This window comes from Vicugna pacos, chromosome 7 (assembly GCF_048564905.1).
Source record: "Vicugna pacos chromosome 7, VicPac4, whole genome shotgun sequence".
Lineage (NCBI taxonomy): Eukaryota > Metazoa > Chordata > Mammalia > Artiodactyla > Camelidae > Vicugna > Vicugna pacos.
This window is the reverse complement of record NC_132993.1, coordinates 30,066,861-30,087,814: the sequence shown is the minus strand read 5'-3', so window position 1 is coordinate 30,087,814 and position 20,954 is coordinate 30,066,861. Positions and strand designations below refer to the sequence as shown.

The 20,954-nt window shown below is 38.0% G+C and overlaps 1 protein-coding gene across 3 annotated transcripts in view; it reads left to right on the top strand.

Moving 5' to 3' along the window:
- Positions 1-1,450: 1,450 nt before the first annotated feature.
- TES (testin LIM domain protein) overlaps positions 1,451-20,954 on the top strand; it is a 44,636-nt gene continuing 25,132 nt past the window's right edge. The window contains exon 1 of one of the 3 annotated variants that reach the window (XM_006206165.4): positions 1,451-1,658. In XM_006206165.4, coding sequence (XP_006206227.1) covers positions 1,632-1,658 — 27 coding nt within the window. In that variant the 5' untranslated portion in view covers positions 1,451-1,631. Of the gene's footprint in view, positions 1,659-2,146; positions 2,187-20,149; positions 20,169-20,954 lie in introns of those variants that run through there. The other 2 variants (XM_072964626.1, XM_072964627.1) reach the window with 2 other exon arrangements.

The window sequence follows — 20,954 nt, the reverse complement described above, 5'->3', positions numbered from 1 at the left end:
GAGGTAACAGGGTGCTATTTCAATCATCAACTTTCTGGTTCCAACTGGTTTGGGGTCTATATGCTGGTAGCCAGCAGTTTTCATCTGGTGGGGGCCCGGTTTTTATAAAAACAACTCAAGGATATGGCTCAGAAATATTGTCTATAGCCCTTAAGAAGAAACTTAAGGCCCCTAACTTTATTTTATGGCTAACCTATTATTATTTTGTTTTGCTTGACTGTTTTCCTTTGTTTCTCTATTTTCTCATTTCTTTGATTAAATTTGCTCTTTGGAACTCAGGAAATGCCTAGGAGGCAAAAGCTCTTCTATAAACAAGAGGCTGGGGACACCATGGGTCTTTCCCTGGGAAGGTTCTGCAGGGTCTTGCTTGGTTTCATGTTAAACAACAGTAACAAATAACCAAGTAAGCCAAAAGGTTACAACTGTTGGCTAAAATGAATTTGGGGTGTTTTCAGTTACCAAATTTCCAACGGTAAAGAGGAGAGAAATCTGAACGTAAATATCTACATGACTTGGGACTTTTTTCCTTTTCAAAAGTAGATGTCAGTTTAGAAGGTCACCTGCTATATGACCATTACAATTTTTTTTTTTTGGTCATTACCATGAACCTAAAAAAAGGACACTTCTAATAGTCAAAATGCTGTGTTTACAGTCCCAAATATACTGGAGACATTGCTTAAAAACTCATGAGCACTAGCTCTGCCTCCAAGAGACTAAGAAATTGGGCAGGACCCTCTGTCTCTGGAGTTCTCAGTTGCTGAAAAATGAGGAACCTAGATCCACTGATCCCTAGGATCCTTCCAGACCCACCATGCTAATGGTACTTATTGCAACTGCTCCTGAATGAGGCCATAACATGGATCCAGCTCTGGTGCTCCAGTGCTGCTCCTTATGGCTAGAAGACTGCTTCATCAAGGCATAAGGCACATGAGCAGCTTCACACCATTTCACATAGCAGGGACAAAGGGCCAAAGGACACGCAAAGGTTATCAAATAAGAAAGTTTTGTAGAGAGAAAAGAGGGGAAAAAATAGAGAGGACCTACTTTTCTCCTCCTGCCCACTATGCTATTGCCAACATTGCTATTATTTCATCTTCTAAAAACAAAGTTTCTGACCTGAGTATTAATTTGGTTTTAATGCCCGGAATTGGACTTTTGAAAATGTATGCAAATGAAAAATATTAGGTTAGGAGGGCTCTTCCTCATCTGCAGCTTGAGGCAGGCTGGTCGCCAATTCCTTAGGAGCAGGTCTGCAGACACCCAGTGCTTCCACAGACACCAGGTCAAGGTTACCGCTTTGCGCCCCGCAGGGCGCCGCCCCGGACGCGGCCCCGCCCCTCACCTTGCCTGCGCCGCGCTCGGGCCGCGAAGGTGCGTGCGGCGCTCGGTGATTGGCGGATGCCCTGAGGGGCCCGGCTGCCATTGGTTGCCTGGAACTCTTTGTTCCTGGTCCCCGCCGCAGGCCGGCTGCAGCGGACTAGGCGGCGGAAGTTTGACGGCGGCGAGCGAGTGGCTGCGGCGGCGGCGCTGGAGTTCCCGTAGATCCCCCTAGTAGCCGCACCGGTGCCGGAGGCCTGGCGAGCTTGGGCGTGAGATCCCGGACGGGAGGACGAACCCCTCTGATACACGACATGGACCTGGAGGCCAAAGTGAAGAAGGTAGGGCGGCGCTGGCGGCGGGCAGTGGCCGCTTCACCTGCGCGGGGCGCCGCCCCCTGGCTGCTGGTGATGGGTGCGGCGCACGGGCCGCAGGTCGCGAGCTGGCTCTGGGTCTCCTAGGAGTCCCGCGCCCGGGTACCCGACCCTCCCAGTAGAGGGGTTGCCTGGGGGCCCTGCCAACTCCTAAAACCCAGGAGCGTCGGAGAGTCGCGTGCGCCAGGAAGGGCGGGCGCGGGACATTTCTCCCAGTCTAACCAAGTTCAACGGTTGGAGGTGTTTGAAACTTAAGATGTTTCGCCTGTGCCTCCCTAAAAGAAAAGGATGAGGTTAGGGCGAGTTCAGGCGAGACCGTGACACTACTTCTTCCTGTCTCAGGAAGTTCAACTTTATTAAGTCTTTGTGGTTTGGGGTCACTGATGTGACTTTGACAGCTCAATGTCTTCTCCCCTCCTAGCTTGTCTGTCCATTATAGCGGGAGCATTAATTTAATGAACTTCTTCGCACCGGCGGCTGGTGATACCGTCAGAGGTGATGAGTTTTTTTCTTTATTCTTCTCCTTTTTTTTTTTTTCAGTCATTCATTACTTGCGTCCCTCTTAGAGGATTATCTTCCAGAGAAAACGTTCTCTCTCTTTGAAAGCTAGCCCCAAAGGATGATTGTCACCAGTGGTTTAGCTCCAGGAGACTTTCCTGCCTGGCTGTCCTCTGGACGTCAGAACCCTCAGACCTACCTGAGCCTCTCTCTGGTTATAGGAGCCTCCCGTTTCCTTGGAAAAGGGGTGGGGAACCAGACTATGACTCAAAAGGAATGCTGATGTCACATTCCAGTGTAAGTTCTTTGTGAAAGGCCTCATTCCAAGGAATTGCTCATATTTACTTTGCGGTAAATTTAAGCTAGCTGCTCCTTATCAAATAAGGAAGGAAGTTTTGCAGAGAGAAAAAGGGGAAAAATAGAGAGGACCTACTTTTCTTCTCTTACCCACTATGCTATTGCCAACATTACTATTATTTCATCTTCTGAAAACAAAGTTTCTGACCTGAGCATTAATTATATTTCATACCCAGAACTGAATTTTTGAAAATGTATGCAAATGGGAAATATTAGGTTAGGAGGCTGTCGAAAAATAAAAATTTGCAGTGGGGAAAAAAAGGTCGTTCCTTATGGCTAGAACTGGCACTCAAAGGTGAGAAAACAATGTAAATTCTGAGAGTAGTATGATTGCATTCTATTCTTTTCTCGTTTGATTTCTTATTCTTTCTTTGCTTTAGATGTCACTAACATTTTTTTGCTAATCTTGCTTACCACTAGGAGTGCATTTTGTTGGCTGGTTAATTAGCCTTCTGTTAATGAACATTGCTTATTTTGTTTTTCAAGTGGGTAAGAGCTGGTTAATTTAGTACTTGTGTAAAATTTGGGGAGTCTCGTCTATGTTTATAAATACTGAGTCAAAAATTACTTTTTAAATGTCAACAACCTTTAGAGGAGAGGGAGAAATGAATAGGTGAAGCACAGAGGATTTTTTTAGGGCAGTGAAACTATTCTGTATGCTACTGTAGTGGTGGATACATATCATACATTTGTCAAAACCCATAGAATGAACACCACCAAGAGTGGACCCTAAAATAAACTATGGACATTGGGGGATGATGATGTGGCAATAGAGGTTTATCCGTTGTAACAAATGTACTACTCTAGTATGGGATATTGATACTTTGTAGGGAGTAGGGAGGTATGTGGGAATGTTGTACCTTCTGCTGAATTTTTGTTTGTGTGAACCTAAAACTGCTCTGAAAAATAACATCTACTTAAAAGGACAAAAAAAAAAAGAGTCAATATCTAAAAGTGATTTTGAGATTATTTGAGACAAAGAAGTAATTCTGAAGGAGAAAGTCCAAGGTTAAGAATTATATGTACTGGCAAGGGAAAAATCCAGACGTTATTTATAGACAATTTCCTTAGTTTCAAAATGTGAATTATGATAAATAATGGTCTTGATATATGGTGTAACTTTTCTCCTCCATCTCCTCTTTACTTTAAAAGGTTATCTTTTCAGCCAGGGATCTTATCCTTCTCTCTAATCCTCCTCTCCTTCCCCCACCTCCAAGAAAAAGGATTCCATAAATTTAAAACTTTTACAGACAGTGCTATGACAGTAACAAATCCTTGTTTCACTACCTTGTCATCACTGGTTATTCTCAGGACAGGGTCCTCAGCTAATAAATTGGAAAGTACTGAAAGATCCCAAAGATGTCTAATTTGACTGCCAAGCATACTCTCTCTGTGCCTTTGTAGGACCCTTGACAGATTTAATGTTCTGTGGATTCAACAAAAAGTTTCCCAGTACAAAGAATTTAGAAGTCCCAGGAAAACACTTCATAATCTCAAAAAGAAACTTGCATTCCCTTTAGAAATTGTTTTCTAACACACCAGAAGAAGAAAACATTGCAAAGTCATCTCTGATCTATGAGCAGAGCCTTGTTACCCTATTTTGGTACCTAGATAGTTTTCAGGTCTCTGGTCTTTTTGACCAGGGTATATAAGAAAAGTGATACTTTGAATGTACCTTTAAAAAAGCCTGGTTGGAAGTTGGAACAAAGAAACAACCATTACTTCTGTTTTAAGATATGTTACATTTTTCCTTCTATAACCCTGTACTGTTGTTTTCATAAGAATTTTTCCCCAGGCAGATGATACATGTTACTTTCCTTTCCTGTTAACATTTCATATAAAAAGAATTAAAGAGGGTTGTGTTTACTTCACAACCACTTAGGTGGATGATACTTTTATAGGATTCTTGGTTTATAAAAGGAGAACTTGGTTGTCCATATCATTTGCACAAATTTGGATTAATTATCAGTTAAACACATCATCACAAAGAGAAGGCATTTTTATAATTAGATTTTTCTATATTTTGTTTGAAGTAAGTGAGCTGTTGCTAGGATGTGGGAGCTATTTCGGTTATACAGAGTTTTTGTTTTAGTAATATTTTAAGAGTAGAATTTGACTTTTATGTCTTTGCCCTGTCTTCTGAGTTATTTGTCTAGATCTCTTCCTTATGTCTTATGTCTCTTCATTATAATTGACATTGTGTTAAGTAGAGCCTATGTCTGCTTGGAAAAAACAATGGCCTTTGAGAAGCAGAAACAGAGTCTCATTTTGTGGTGAATGGTAAATCATGGCCCACAGCCAGCTGTTTTCCTCTTTCCTTTCTGTGTTACTCTCCCTTGAGAATCACTTTTTTTTTCTCTTTTAAAAACATACCAGAGAGAAAGAGAACTCCAGTAACTCCCTTATGCTTCCTGGAATTGCTGCAGGGCTTTTAATTTTACACCTTGTTCATTGTTAGCCTCTTTTCCAACCTCCATCTTTCGATCCCTCCTAATGTCTTGCATATTTTTTTTCCTTAGGACTCTTTTGTTTCTTTAATTTTGTTTTAAAAAGATGAGATATATTTTAAAGATTACATGTCACTAAAAATCCCCTTTCTCAACATCCAAAAATGTTCTGAAAGCTTCTGTCATTTGCCAGAAAAACAAAGTGAAACCAAGTGATTGCAATTGAAAGAGTACTGAACTGCACAGCTAAGGATACCATCAACGAAACGAAAAGACAACCCTCAGAATGGGAGAAAATATTTGAAAATGAAACAAGCAACCCAGTCCAAAAATGGGCAGAAGACCTAAACAAGCAATTCTCCAGTGAAGACATACAGATGGCCAATAGGCACGTGAAAAATGCTCAGCATCAGTAATTGTCAGAGAAATGCAGATCAAAACTACAATGAGATATCACTTCACACCAGCCAGAATGGCCATCATTGAAAAGTCTACAAATGATAGATGCTGGAGAGGGTGTAGAGAAAAGGGAACCCTCCCACACTGCTGGTGGGAGTGTAGATTGGTGCAGCCATAATGGAGGACAGTATGGAGGTTCTTTAAAAAAACTGAAAATAGACTTACCATGTGATCCAGCAATCCCACTCCTGGGCATATATCCAAAGAAAAATAAAATTCAAAAAGACACATGCACCCAATGTTCATAGCAGCACTATTTACGATAGCCAAGACATAGAAACAACACAAATGTCCATCAACAGATGATTGGATAAAGAAGATGTGCTACATATGTACAATGGAACACTACTCAGCCATAAAAAAGAGTAACATAATGCCATTTGCAACAATATGGGTGGACCAGAAGATTGTCATTCTAAGTGGGCCGGAAAGAGAAAGAAAAATGCCATATAACATCATTTATATGAAGAATCTAAAAAATAATAACAATAATAATAAGGACACAAATGAACTAATTATTATTTTGATTTCTTGAATATGTGTAAGCACATTTGACTGTCCTTTGTGATTGGATTACCACATTCTGTTGATTCTTATTTTGTAGTTGGCTTTATTCCTTTGATGACTAAGTTTAAAAAGCTAAAGATCTAATCTGTTTTTAGAAACAATAATTAGTACATATATGAAAACTAAAAATGCAGTATACTGTATATATGTATTTACATGCAGTATAATGTGTATGTGAAGTTGAACTGTAATAATTCTACATAATAAAACTGAAAACAGGAAAAAATAATACACTTAATTTGGCCTAATATATCTAAACTGCTATCATTTCAACATGTAATCAACATTAAAAATTATTCATGAAAATTTAAAAAAAAAAAGAAAGAGTACTGAGCCACAAAGATTATTTCCATTAGAAATTAGAATGAGCGTTTTCTCTTGGGTGGCCCTGACTGAAGTGGAAAAGGCAACTAAATAGTGACCTAGATGCTCAAATCTACAGTTGAATTCTCTGCTTGAAGCCATTCTTGCTGTGAGAATCATTGGCAAGGCTTGGGGTAATGGGGGAGCATGGTACTTCCAGGGCTTTACATCAGAGACAGTTACGTTCTGAGAAGAAGTACAGAATAAAGTAAAGTGGTCCTCAGTGGGGCTTTTATCTCTTTGAACCCATGGGTGAGTCATTACATTAATTGGATATGAAAAGTTACTTTCTCTAACTTGCTCAGAATATTGGTTTGAATAGAACTGTCAAGTTTTCTTTTGATTTTGCTCCCTTATGCTATCCTATGAAGTAGAATTAGGGATTTGTGTCCCTACTGGCAATTAGCTGTGTACCATCACCTCACTCCTTGACTTCGATTGCTCATCTGCAATACTAAATATTACTCATCCTTAGAGACACACTCTTCACATCACCCTCCAGGAAATCTTTCTTCTTGTTCCTATTTAGATGCAAAATCTCTTTCTTCTGAAGTCCCAAAGCATGTTATCATAACTCTTAGGACACTCCATCACTTTCTTACTCTAGATAATAGTTTTCTTCTTACCTAGATTGCAAGCTTTTTGAGAGATAAATTCATATCCTATTTAGACTTGCATAGTTATTTTGTTTGCTGTTCAAAGCAATTTATGAAGTATACCTTACCCTTATTTTAAGGATAAACTAAGGCTTAGATAGGTTCTGCCAGTTTCAGATTAATCTGTGATCTTGAACCATAGTCTTCAGAATGCATGCTTCTTCTATCACGCTGCCTAGCCTCTCAGTCCTCTGATATCCTTGTCTTGATCACTACATATATGTTGAATGAATTATCCTAATATAAAAAGAGAAATAATCTAGGGTACATTTCAACATTTTTGTTTGTTTAGAAGGAATTATGTTGGAGGAAGTGTTTTTTCCCCCAACCTTGCTGGTTTTATATAATTTATTTATACTTTATCCATTTTATATATGCCTTTTGGTGTAAGTTGCCTTTGACCTTTGCACAGGCAAAGTCTTAACAAGTAAAAGTATCATGAAAAGGAACTTATGGGAGACTTTTACAGGCAAAGAGATTCCATAAGTTCCAATAATATTCTGGGCCATATCTTCTAGGATTCTTCCAACTTCCCGACTTTTGTTGGGAGCAATGATAATGCTGCCTCCTAGCAATTAATATGGTCCTGAACAATAATGACCCTACTTTTGGCTTTCTGCTTTGGGATTTCAACCTGTGACATCTGTAACTGTATAGAGGCACTTACGGTTGGGCTGTAGGAGAGTTTTTGCTACCTGCTGAACCTTGGAGAAAGGCTTTGACAGAAGGCCTTACACATAGCATGGTAGGCTAAATCTCTCTTTCTTCTAGCAGCAAAGTTCTCGAAGTGCCACTGGAATGGCTAAGAATAGAGAGTTAAAACAACAACAACAACAAAAAGTAAACTCAGTGCTGGAAGAACTATTTTGTTGTATGAAATTCACCATTCCTCATACAAGAAGATCTATTGAGAAGCAATAGGAAACACCCAAATGAGGAGGTATTTCATGAGGCTCTCACCGAGCTCCAGGATGGCATCAGCATTGTAAGCATGGAATTAACATCATGGACTATCAGGGTTACTCTGAGGGACCTATATAGTAGGAAGAGGATGATGAATCGGTAGGAGTATGACTTCCTATGTTCTTTTTCTGAGAACCAGAAGTAGGAATATAGTTTGGCCCTGTGCTAATTTGAATATAAGTTTTTTAACAAACCAAATCACCACAATGTGTTCAGAAATTAGAAAAATTAGTAAGTACCCAGTATAGATAAAGAACTGTAGTATACAGAAAGATGTCCTGTAAGCTTTCTCACTTCTATTTATCAGTGTGATGTCATTAAAATCACTCTGGATTGAGAGTAGATCTGGGTCCCCTCTAGTTTTTGTGATCTTGGGCCACTTTGGATCTCAGTTTTGGGATTTACAGATACTAACTCCTATATATAAAATAGATAAAACAACAAGGTCCTGCTGTATAGCACAGGGAACTATATTCAATACCTTGTAATAGCCTATAATGAAAAAGAATATGAAAGGGAACACACACACACACATAACTAAATCATTATACTGAACACCAGAAATTAATGCATTATAAACCAACTATACTTTATATATATATATTTATATATATATATAAAATCAATAGAGGAACCAAGTGATTTCTAAGATTTCTTCAAATCCTGTTACTCTTTTTGACTGTGGAAAATATTATCAATAGTTTATCAAGTATAATAATGTTCCACAATGCTTAAAAATCACACAAGCCAAGAATATATAAATATGTGTGATTTTAATGAAATGGCATAGTGTATAAATGTTATACACTTCTGTGAATTCCATGAGGAAACTTATAATTGCAACTTTTTTCCATAGATCTTAGATATTTTTCAGCTTCTTTTTACATTTACCTTTTTAATATTGTGGGATGTTTGAACACATTAAGTTTAATTCATTTAAATCTGTAGTATAAAGCTTCAAAGGCATGTAAACTGCTCTATTGACATGAGTCAAATAAGCCTAGGCATGATGCATCACTTTCCCTGGTATTTAATTACAGGAAAATGAAAAATAATGGAGCTTTTATTGTCTTTAAAAATTCTCTCTCCTAAAATGAGATGATTCATTTAAAAACTATGTGAGTAGTTTATGTGGAAAGCACTATTCTAGACTCTGGGTGTATAATATGAACAAAAAGACAAGGTGCCTTGTATTACAGAACTTATACTGTTGAGAGGAATGACAGAGCAAAAAAAAAAAGTAAATGAAAGTAAATGACAAAATAAATGATAAAAGTAAGCATGACTGATAACTGAGGAAGCTTGATTATATCCATTAGTGAACTCTTTAAAGGGGAGGGGTACACTAGATTTCTAATACAGAAGAGGCTGTTTTAGTGGTGATTCTTGGCATTGGTTCCTGGTTTTGCAAACTTTGTAATTAGGGCTTATTATTTATCTTAAGTAATGGCAAGTGGAAAATAAATGCAAACTTTTATGTATTAGAATGTGAAAAAGCTCGTGAATGGATAAGGCTATAATGGTTATAATCTTACACCTATAAAATCCATAGACAAAGTGTTTTTCCTGATGATAAATGCCTTATAAGAGTCATTCCTGTATTGCGTTTACTGTTTTTAGTCATTACTAATTTTTGTTTGGTAACTGCTGTCGTGGTAACTGAATGTATGGCTTTCAAAAATCTGTTTATTAGATCATTGATACTTAGTACATACAGGAAATTATTTTGCTTTTTACAAAGTGATGTTCAGGGACCATCATAAAAATTATGAATTATGAAATCAACTTTTTCAAGGAGGGGAAAATAAAGAAAAGATGAACCAAATTGAAAACAGGTTTTACAACCTCATAGATATTCAGGATTTTATGGAAAAATAATTTGGTAATTGATAAATGCACCCCTGGTCTTTGGGTAAAATCATGTATTGAAACTTGCCTTAAACACTATTAGAGAATTAAATTAGAGTTATGCTTTTCAGCTCTCCAGCTCCAGTCTTTGATTCTCCTTTAAAAGAATTCCAGTTATGTTTAATTAGTTTTACGTTTTTTTCGAAGTACCTGATCTACCTAACTCCCTACTTAAATAATGGGAAATTAGATGAACATATACATGACTATAATTTTCTAATACAAGTTTATGCTGTGACCCTAAAATGACTTTTCAATTACTTTTCTCTTTCTTTCTTCTCAATCAACCACTATAATCACTATTCTTTGCCAGTGACAAAAACATTAAGAAAGAACAGAAAGTGACAGAAGACAAAAAAGAAACTAGATATAATTTGGGAACAATGCTGTGGACATATTTTCATGTTTCTGTCACAGTGAGTATATAGCTATAAGAACTAGTTGATTCTAGGTATCACTACTTTTATTTTGGTCATATTCAACAAAGGAGAAGAGCTTAGTTTAGCATTACCAAGTTCTCTGATCCTTGGTAGGTGATCTACCAAGAATGCAGGACTCCTTGGATTTGAGCACAGCTTAAGTGGGGAAATATAGAAGAAGCCAGGCAGTGAGGACAGCTGAGAGCTTATCTACCAAGTGACAGCCAGGCTACTACTAAATAAATACAGTATCTCTGAAATGGTGTATCATCCTGAAATCATGAGTGATTCAGCCTGTGCTTATTACACGGACATTCTGACCACCATGCAAATTGTAAAAAGGGGTTTCAGGATGTCTGCTGCATAGCTTCTTATCAGAACAATGAGCCCAGCAAAAACGAGGCTGAAAGCCTAGCATTTCTACCTTGGTGCTGAGTCCATTAATAAGCCTGTAGCCACCATGAGCTTGCCCTTGCTTTATTTGAAGATAAAGTGATATCATATTTCATTGCAAAATGATCATGCAAATGTTAGGTGGATTTTTATTTCTAAGAGTGTGACATCATGGAAGTCTTGATAGAATGAGTCATAAAGTAAAGGTAAAGAATCTATTTTCTTTATGGGGTATTGGCTATATAATAAAAATAACTGAGGGTTAAACGAAACAAAGTCACTCTGTTTTTCATAGAGAATATTAAAAAGTCAGTTTAAATGTGAGATTACAGAATCTAAACTCCATTTCTATCAATATGACCTATTGAGCTTTCCCCCCTAAACACTGATATCAGCATTAGCGGATAAAGGAAGAAAGGCTGGCAGGCAGGCAAGCTAGCTAGTGGGCAAGAACAGATACCTAAATTAACTACAGTGCTGGATAGAATGAAATAAGTGCGATAATACGGTGTTGCTCAAAATATCTATGGTGAGGAACCATTTTTTCAAAACTCTGAATCTGTCTTGGGCTGATATTTTTAAAAACACAGTAAAAATGAATTACTAAAAGGAAAAAAAGACAAATACAAGGCCCATTTTTAAAAACCTAAGTGCATCAGACAAAATTACTGTCCAATTGCCTATCAATTCCTAATTGCTTTCTCTCAGTTTCTGTTATGTCTCATCACAGACTGGTAACCAAATGTCTGCAGACTGCCACACTTTGAGTAGCACTTCAATAATAGGAATACAGGCAACTCTAGTATTCCCCACATTGTTGGTGGGGGTATGTTCCAGGACCCCCAGTGGATGCCTGAAACCCCAGATAGTGCCAAACACTTATGTCTACGGTTTTTTCCTCTACATACATACCTTTGGTAACGTTTAGTTTATAAACTAGGCATAGGAAGTAAGTAACTAATAATGAAACAGAACAATTGTAACAACAATTGTAACAATATACTGTGCTAGAAGTTTTGTGGATGTGGCCTCTCTCCTTAATCAATTTTTTCAACTTTGCCGGAAATGCGGCAGTGGCTTCTTAACTGGAAGATGCAGCCTCTCCAGTAGTTATTGTATTTTTCAGTCCAAACCTGTTCCTGAATGGTGTAACTCATTTTAGGGGATCCCTTGCTGAAGTCTTCATATGGGCCCCGTGCTTTCTGGCACCACATATTGCCATCAGTTGGAACACGTTTTCTGTTCTTATCTCCCATGCACAAGTTTAATGTCTTTTCCATCTTAACTAAGCAATTAGCATGCACTGTGTGGCCATAACTTCTGCAGTTTGAAGTGTGACAGCAACGCTAACATGGATTCCTTTTCCTTCACAATTTCATGGATAGAGGATTCCTAGATCTTAGCAATGTCAGCATACGATTTTTTTTTCCCATGTTAAATGGAGAACTTCCGCATTTTCACTTAAAGGAAATACTTTACACCTTCTCTTTGGCATATCTGAATTGCCCGTGTGACTACTCTCGTGCTTTGGAACCATTATTAAGTAAAATAAGGGTTACTTGAGAACAAGCCCTGCAATATCTCAACAGTCAATCTGATAATCAAGTTGGCTACTAAGTGACTAACTAACTAGGTAGATAATCTGGACAAAGGGGTAATTCATGTCCAGGGCAGGACACAGTAAAGGCTCCAGATTTCATCATGCTACTCAGAACAAACTTATGAGTTGTTTATTTCTGGAATTTTCTGTTTGATATTTTTGGTTGACCATGGGTAACTGAAACTGCAGTAAGTGAAACTATGGATAAGGGGTTACTACTGTATTATGAAGTCTCAGAGGCAGAAGTAATTAACTTTAATTGAGTGGACTGGGAACAACAACATGGAGGAAACAACATTCAAACTAACCTCCTACAGAATAGATAAAGTTTCAGTAGGCAAAGAAGGCATTCCAGGAAGAATACATAGCATGAACCAAGAAACATGGCTTGCAAACAGTCAGTAAGCCCTTGGTATTCTGGGCTTGGCTCCAAGCTGTGGGTTGGAAGCACTTTGGCGCCACATATCTTTCATCTTCCTTAGTTCACTGGACACCTTAAGCAAAAGTCTGGAGCAGTAGAGTACATGAACCACTGCAGGAGCACATTTTAAGCCTCTCCTTGTGCCACAGCAGTCACATGTCCAAGCTCAAAGTCAAGAGGAGGAAAAGTCCAGTCTAATGACTATGAGGCAAGGGTGTGGATGTTTAATACTTCAACTGGAAAACGAAGAATTGGGATCATTACTTCGGTCTACTGTGTATTCTATAGTATATATGTATTTTTTTTAATTTGGGGGTTTAAGTGTACTTTTCTGAAGATCTCTCACGTGTCAAGAGTCTTTTCTGAGAAGGTATTCTGCATAGTTTCACAGACAACTGATATTTCAAAGCAGGGTAGTCTCTGACCCTTGTGGAAAACTCTGAAGGAAAATTAGCTTTGTAGTATCCCTTACTTGATTTTTAGAGGGTCCTTTTTAAATCCAGTCACTCTTTTGTTAATTTTGAGACCTTTCCAGATTCATCCCAGCCAGGTCAAATGATCTCCTGGTGAAGAAATATACAACTTATTTCTCAGGAAAATGTCAAGTTGCCATAGGTTTTTAAGAGGAGTTACAAAATCTGACCTTTTAAATACTGCAACAAATTGAAAATAGAGTCTACAAATATTCAAATGATGCTGTGTGTTCGACTCTGCCAGTGATAGCAGAACAGAATATTATCCCAAGAGAAATAGGCAGAAATTAATGGTAGAGGGAGGCAAGACAGATTTGTGTGGCCTTAATATCCATATTGCTTTTAAGATGTCACAGGTAAAAACAATAGAGATGTTATTTTTTGGCACTTTTCTCATGGAACAGCTGAAATCAAGCCAGAGGATAGAATCATCCAGTGGACCACTGTTGCCCACTCCCCTGGAAAACAGGGAGTTTAGAAGTGAGCAGAACAGAACTTTCATGGGCTTGAATCCCAGTTTGATACTCCCCTAGAAATTTGGACAAGTTTCTTAGCCTCCTTGGCTTCAGGGAGCTTATCTGTAAAACATGGATGGTACCTCCTTATTGGGTTATTGTGAGATTAAATAAAGTAATGCATGTAAACACTTAGAACAGTGCCTGACATATAGCAAGTACTTGATCAGTGTTATTATTAATGTTCTCTGATTGGTTTTGTTTAGCTAGACCTTAGTATCAATAAGTAAATGTTTGAAGCACCCAAACTGCAGAAAGTTTGATTATCAGCTTTAGAATTCTGGGTTCAGTTCTTAGCCGTGGCACTTACCAGCTGTGTGAATTTGGCAAAATTACTTAACCCTTTAAACCTCAGGATCTTTATCTGAAAATAAGTTACAACTATCTATCTCACAGGGGTATAAGGATAATTGAGATGAACATTTTAAAGCACAAAATATGGTGCCTGCACATATAGTAAACAGATGTATCACAATCATTAGCAAGAAATCCAATTTAGAGGGAAGAAAATCCTTTATAGATCTTCAAACCATTTAACAGGCACTTGAATATATCATCAAGAATTTTATGACAGCACACTTTCAGAAAATTGTTGATACTTGATGCTTTGTTGGACACAAAGGAATATTTGAAGTTTAATAATTGGGATGTATAAAATTATTGGATTTAATTTTTCCTTTTTATAGTTTGCAGGTTACTGTGATTTTAATTTTTATGATAAAAATACAAATGTATAAGTACTTGTTTTTAGTACTTAATTTGAGTATGTGTCATGCTACTGTGGGAATGATTCAAAGCTATATTGATTAGCTTCTCTGAAGGGGGCACTTGATTTAACATTACCAGTTACTCTGGTCCAGTATAGGAAACAGGTATGTTTTCTATAACAGACTCTTCTTCAGAGTTTTTTTGGTAAATTGCAAAAATGCCCACAATCTTTGCAGCACCTTCCATTAAGAAATGGAATCTGTTTTGCTTCCCTTTGAATCTGGGCTGCCAGTAAACTGTGGTAGAAGGGATGTGTATGTGTTCCTCTTGATGCTTGGATCTCAAGAGGGCTTGTTTGTGTCTAACTACTTTGGTGGAACCCTGTCACTGCCATGTGAACTAGCCTAGCCCAGCCTGCTGGAGGATGAAAGACCACATGGAACAGACGAAACATCTCAGCTGAGGCTTTCCCACACCAGCTGTCCCTAGCTGACCTGAAAAGTGACTGCAGATACAGTGAGCCCAACTCAGACCGGAACCATCCAGCTGAACCCATCCCAAGGTGCTAAACTGCAGAAGCATGAGCAGAATATCATGATCAGAAACTAAAGATAAATGGTTGTTATTTTAAGCCACTAAGAACACTAGACAAATCTAAAATAATGTCTGTGTACCTTTTGTAGTGAGGAAGTCCTTGGGCTATAGTTTAAATATAGAATAAAAAGCATGTGAATCCAAACCACTTTTTAAATAGATCAAAAATCGAAGGATGAGTCAAGAATTAGTTAAAGCTCTTATGTTTACAGAGCACACCATGAAACGTAATTCATTTTTTTTCCAGAGTAACGGAAGATATGAAGAGATGGTAAGTAAATAAGCATAAAGCATCTGGCAGTAGGATTCCTGCATCTCTCCCCTCCTTTCTCAGTTTCCAAGACCCCTATCTGTGCTATAAGACTTTGGTTTTGTTCTAAGTGCACCTGAATCCCAATTGTGGGCACAAGTGGAAAATGAGAAGATTGTCTTTCTGCACCTTTTACCCCTCAATTTTCTGTGCCTTTTCTCCACAGGGCTTTCTCTCCAGGTTCTCTTGGATGCTCCTGCTTCCCTGGGTGCCTCCTCTTAACAGCTCTGTCAACCATTGCCACAGGCTTTCCCTCATTCTGGCTCTGAAAGCACCTCCCCTGTCCTCTTTTCCTGCATATGCCCTGATTAGGTAGGCAGTTAGTGGCAGTAAATCACTTAATTGTACAGTCACCCTCCCCCTGCCCTCACCCATCTGTCATAACAGGTTACTCCTACAGAAGTACTACTGTGGCCCTTAGGCATAGCAAAAAATGATGGCAATATTCAAATTTGGGGATATACAGTCAATAAAAGCTTCTCAGCACACAGTACTATCTGTGGGATCCACTCTATAGAGCCAGCTATGGCGGTAGTGACACAAGACCAAATTAGAATTGTTTGTCATGATCTAAATTCTTTGAAGAGACTCCTACAGATGCCTTTTGGAATAGTTTTAAAAATCCCTTTTATAGCTAATAATTGAGAGACTTTGAGGGCTGTATATAAAAAGCACATGCATTACGGAGTCTTTGCACTGAGCCAAAGCTCAGCCAGTCCTAATTAACAGGCCATTTCCTCAGCAGTCCGAGCTGTTAACTGTGGCATTTTTATAGCCTGCATTGTCTTTCTCAAAATACCAGATTTAGGAGGAGGCCCTTTTTGAGGAGAATTCACAGAAGAGGTATTCTATTGGTGATCATCTCAAGTGACTGCCTTTATGTAATAGTTTAAAAATAATTTGACAGTAGTCAGTTGGGAAAATGTTTACAAGGAACCAGCAAACTGAACAGACACAATACACTTCTTTTTATAATTTGCTTACCTAAAATAAGGGCAATCTTTAAAAAAAAACCCTAAATTATTTTATCCCTAATAATATTGTGAGGACACATTAGGTTTTGAGTAAGTAAGCAGTACTGAATAGGTAGTTATGAACTGCTAACTGTAAATACTACCTAATTTGAATCAAGTAATTTACACTTTGATATCACAAGGAAATGTTATATATTTTTTCCTTTACTTTCCACCACCGGGAGTTATGTAATAGAATAAGGTTTATATGAATCTTTTTCCCTTTTTATTCTTTGTTCATTAAGGAGGACTATGGCATATTATTCAAATTGTGAAAAACTTCTATTAAATATACTTTTAGAAATTTCTTGCTAATCAAACCTGATATTTTATAACTCTGGTTTGTGACTGTGTTCTAAAACACAAGTATGTATGTGTATATGTGTGTACACAAGTGTGTATATTTGTTGAGACGGTTATAGGATAAAACTTAGAGACTAAAAATCATATTCCAACCTGTCTTCTAGAAGACAGTTCCCTGGTCCTGACTGAGGAATAGTTAACAAATTAAGGGGAATAAGAGCATTTATAAGGAAGGAGCAAAGTTTTGTTTTCCTATGCACATTTGGGTGGGAGACATTTAAATGTTTGAAATGGAAAAAAAATAAAGGCAAGGGTGGTAGATAAGCATACCCTGTATCGCCTCCCTTTGTAAAGTCTGTCTCATCACAAATCAGTCTTAGCATTTAAAATCAAAATAGAATAGAGATTGTGATGGACAGCCTCTAAGATGGTCTCCATTGATTCCCACTTCCGACAGAGAATACAAACTTGTGGTTGTCAAGGGATGGGGGTGGGAAGGGATAGACTGGGAGTTCTATCTGTCTGTCTGTAGATACTGACAGGCATATGTAGAATAGATAAACGAGATTACACAGTATAGCACAGGGAAATATATACAAGATCCCCTTCTCTTGAGTGTGGCCTGGACCTGGTCATTTGCTGCCAAGGAATGTAACATGGCAGAAGTGGTGGTACTCACTTCCAAGATTAAAGACTGCAGCTTCTGCCTTTGGTGCTCTCTGTTGGGATCACTCGCACTGGGAAAAACCAGCTGCCATGTCATAAGGAGCCAGAGACAACTGCAGTCCTGGCTGACCCTAGATTGCAACCTGTAGGAGGCCTTGAGCCAGCCCACCTAGGTAGGGTGCTCTCAGCTGCCTGACCCACAGAAACTATGTGATGATAAATGTTTGTTATTTTCAGTCCCTAAATTTTAGGGTAATTTGCAACTAATACAGAGGTTTTCCATTATAAGTCTAGAAATTTAGTGATTCGAAATAAAATTGAAAAGGATTATTGCAGTTTTTGCCTTATTGTATCTCCCCTGGCTACTGCATAAATGTATGGAATCTTCTATATAATATAGTCAATAATTTTCAGTACTAGTGATAAGTCTACATGTTTCAAATAAAGATCTTTCGACTTTGAGATTTAATTTGCTCATTTGTATTTGTATTGTTTCTTTAACATTTTTCCTCTTGCTATAACAGAAAGCTGTTTTGCATCAGGCCCCTTGATATTTACCTTGACCCATGCCCCATTCTTCTGAGGGCCGTCTTGTGTGTGTAAATAACTACTCAGGGCCTTCAATGCTAATGCAGCTGGTGTGCAGACACTCAGGTTTCTTATAATCAGTCTCAGACTTGTCTAGGAAGGAGGAGCTACTGACTGGTGATGGATAGGTGCGGTCTTTCAGAGCAAAATCTATAGTCCTGCTGAAGTTACAGATGAGGAATATTGCACATTTAAAATATTACTTGTCTTCAAAGTCTCATGTTGGAGAAAAAAAAATGGTGACTTTGTAGTTAAGAGCTCAGGATTTGGAGTCAGAAATGCCAAGTTTCAGATCTCAGCTCTGCACTTGGCAGATTGCCTACGAGATAGCTGGTCAGTGTTAGATAAATAACTCAATCTCTCCAAGTCTCAGTGTCCTTATTTGTGAAATAGGAGTGATAACACTTGCCCATGGGCATTAAATGAGATGGTATATGTATTGTGCCTGGCAAGTAGTAATGTCTTAACAAATGGTGGTTGAAGTATTTTTGCTACCACTTCCACCATAGCAGCCACCAGTGCTCATTAAAAAAAAAAGCGTAATTAGAATTGCTTCAAGGTATCCTACCAAAACTGAAATTCATTATTGTTTCTTAGGAAAAAAGCAGCAGGATCTACTTTCGAGCTTCGTCAAAAATGTTACCTTATTTATTGAGGTTGTGTAGATGTTTTAGGTAATCTGCCTGCAGTTTGATTACATCCCAGACCAAAGTAGACAAATTGCCTTGGTGATTGTCCCTTTGTCACTTACCTAATACTGGTACTGTCTTAAGAAATGTAGGGGAAGATTGGGTGGGAGTTATCTGTTTTAATTCATTAAAGTTCCAGGAAGATTGATCGAGTATCTCCAGAATAGAATTTATTATAAACTGCATAGACTGAAAGATCACTTGTTTCCTTTTCTTTTCCAACACAATGATTTGTTAATGATGATTTACTACTATGTGTGAACAAAAAGGTGTCAGTCTATTTGTCTTACAGTAGGTTTTATGATATAGATTCACATAGGGCCCTGGCTTTGTACCTCGTGCACTGAAAAGCTGAAGGGATGTGGAAATGAATCCTAGAATCTGTGAGTTTTCTTCCCACTTGCTTCTGGGTAAGTGGTCTTGACAACTAAAGGCCCTTAATTGATTAGTTTATTCTTGGCTATAATCCTTTGTTCTCAAGTTAAAAATTATGTTTCTTTCTATTTTAAAAAATTAATTTACTAAATATTTATCTAAACCAGGATCTTTCCATGACCTATGTTTCGTGGTTAAGAAACAGGCATTCTGCAGTGCACCTGACCTTGGGCCACTTAATAGTTTTCTGCCTTAGTTTCTTCATCTGGATGAAAATGCAGATAATAATCAATGGCTTTCATAGGATTGTTATGAAGATAAGGTGAGATGATCCATATAAAAATCTCATAACCATGCCTGACAATATAGTTGCTCATAAATACTTGCTGCTGTTATTATCATCATCACCATCCCTACCATCAATTTTTGTTGGTGGTGTTGTTGTTGAAAAACAGTGGGAGTTCCCTGGAGTAAAGGTGCTATGTCATAGATCATTTGATAATTAAAACAAGTATTAAATAGACAAAACTTGTGGCATTTCTACAAATCGCAGGCTCTGCGGCAGGCATCAGGATTTCAAATATGAAGAAAAAACTCAGTGTAGTGGGTAAACTGATGTATAAACAGTTACAGTATAGAAAAAGACTAAATAATAGAATTTGGAGCAAGACCAACTAGAATTCAGAGGAACTCTGCTGAGAATAGTTCAGGAAATGTATCATGGGGTAACTGATACTTGAATTGGGTCTATAGAGAGTAGGATTTTACCAGACAGAGGAGAGAGGAAATGAGATCCAGGCAAGAGAAAAGCTCCTTTAGAAGGAGAGCACGGCTGGAGGGGAGGGGTGAGGGGAAGGGAGTCGTAGGAACGAGGGTGGTGCCAGGTCGAAGGGTGCCAGGCCCTTCTCTGCCTGGCTAAGAGCTGTGAAATTCATTGAACTCATTAAAAGCACCTATTGAGGGGGATGCTGTGATCATCCTTGGGTTTTATTAAATTTGGGAAGCAGGACTATGATGTCATACAAAGGGAGTGATCAGTTTGGAGGGTGTGGTGATAAAAGTTTGAACATGAAGAGTGGAGGGATGAGGGAACAAACTGTAGTTTCTAGAGAAGAGACCAACAAGACTTAGAATAAAAAACATGGCATAGACAAGGATAAAGGGGCCTCCTGGTCCTGGTTTGGGTGACTAGGTGGGTGGTGATGAATTTTTCTTCATTCTTCCTCATGTATTTCAGACTTAAGTGAGAGATGGAAAGTTTTTGTTCTTATGAACCAGGAAAAAGATACAGCAATTTTACTAGGAATGATTATAGTAGCTCTTAATCACAATAAATTATTTCTTTGTATTCTCACCTAAAATACTTGGCAAACTGTGTAAAAGTTGCAGGGTACCTCTGTTTTTATATTTAAGACTCGTTTTCTGTGTAACGTAACCTTTTTTGTGGGGATGGTTACTAAAAATTTTAGTAGATACTGAAAAACAAGCAATGGGCTAAAAATCTAAAACAGTTTAAAATCTTATGTCAGAGATTAATCAAAATATATCAATTTGAGGTAGGGAATACTTCACAGATTTTACCAGGTTTCTAAAAGAGCCTTGTGCTGAGAGGAATTTTTTATTTAGAAATACAGTTCCTTTGTCCAGAATATTCATTTGTGTGAAAAGGATCTAAATGCTTCTTTAAGAGTGTAAAGTGAAGTTATGTGTGTATACATATATATGTACCGTTAGATGAATAGATGTGCACATGTACAGAGAGAATATATGTGTATTTCATATAATCTACCTTGGTCAGATTCATTCCAAGATGATTAAAGAAGTCTTAGTAACACTTGCTTATTTAGTAACCACATATGATTTTTTGCTCCAGAGGGAAATTTGGTCATGAAAACAGCATGAATCAGATGATCTCACCGTGAATACTGAATAATATCTTCCAGACCCAAATTGTCTTGAAATCAACTTAGACTGTGTT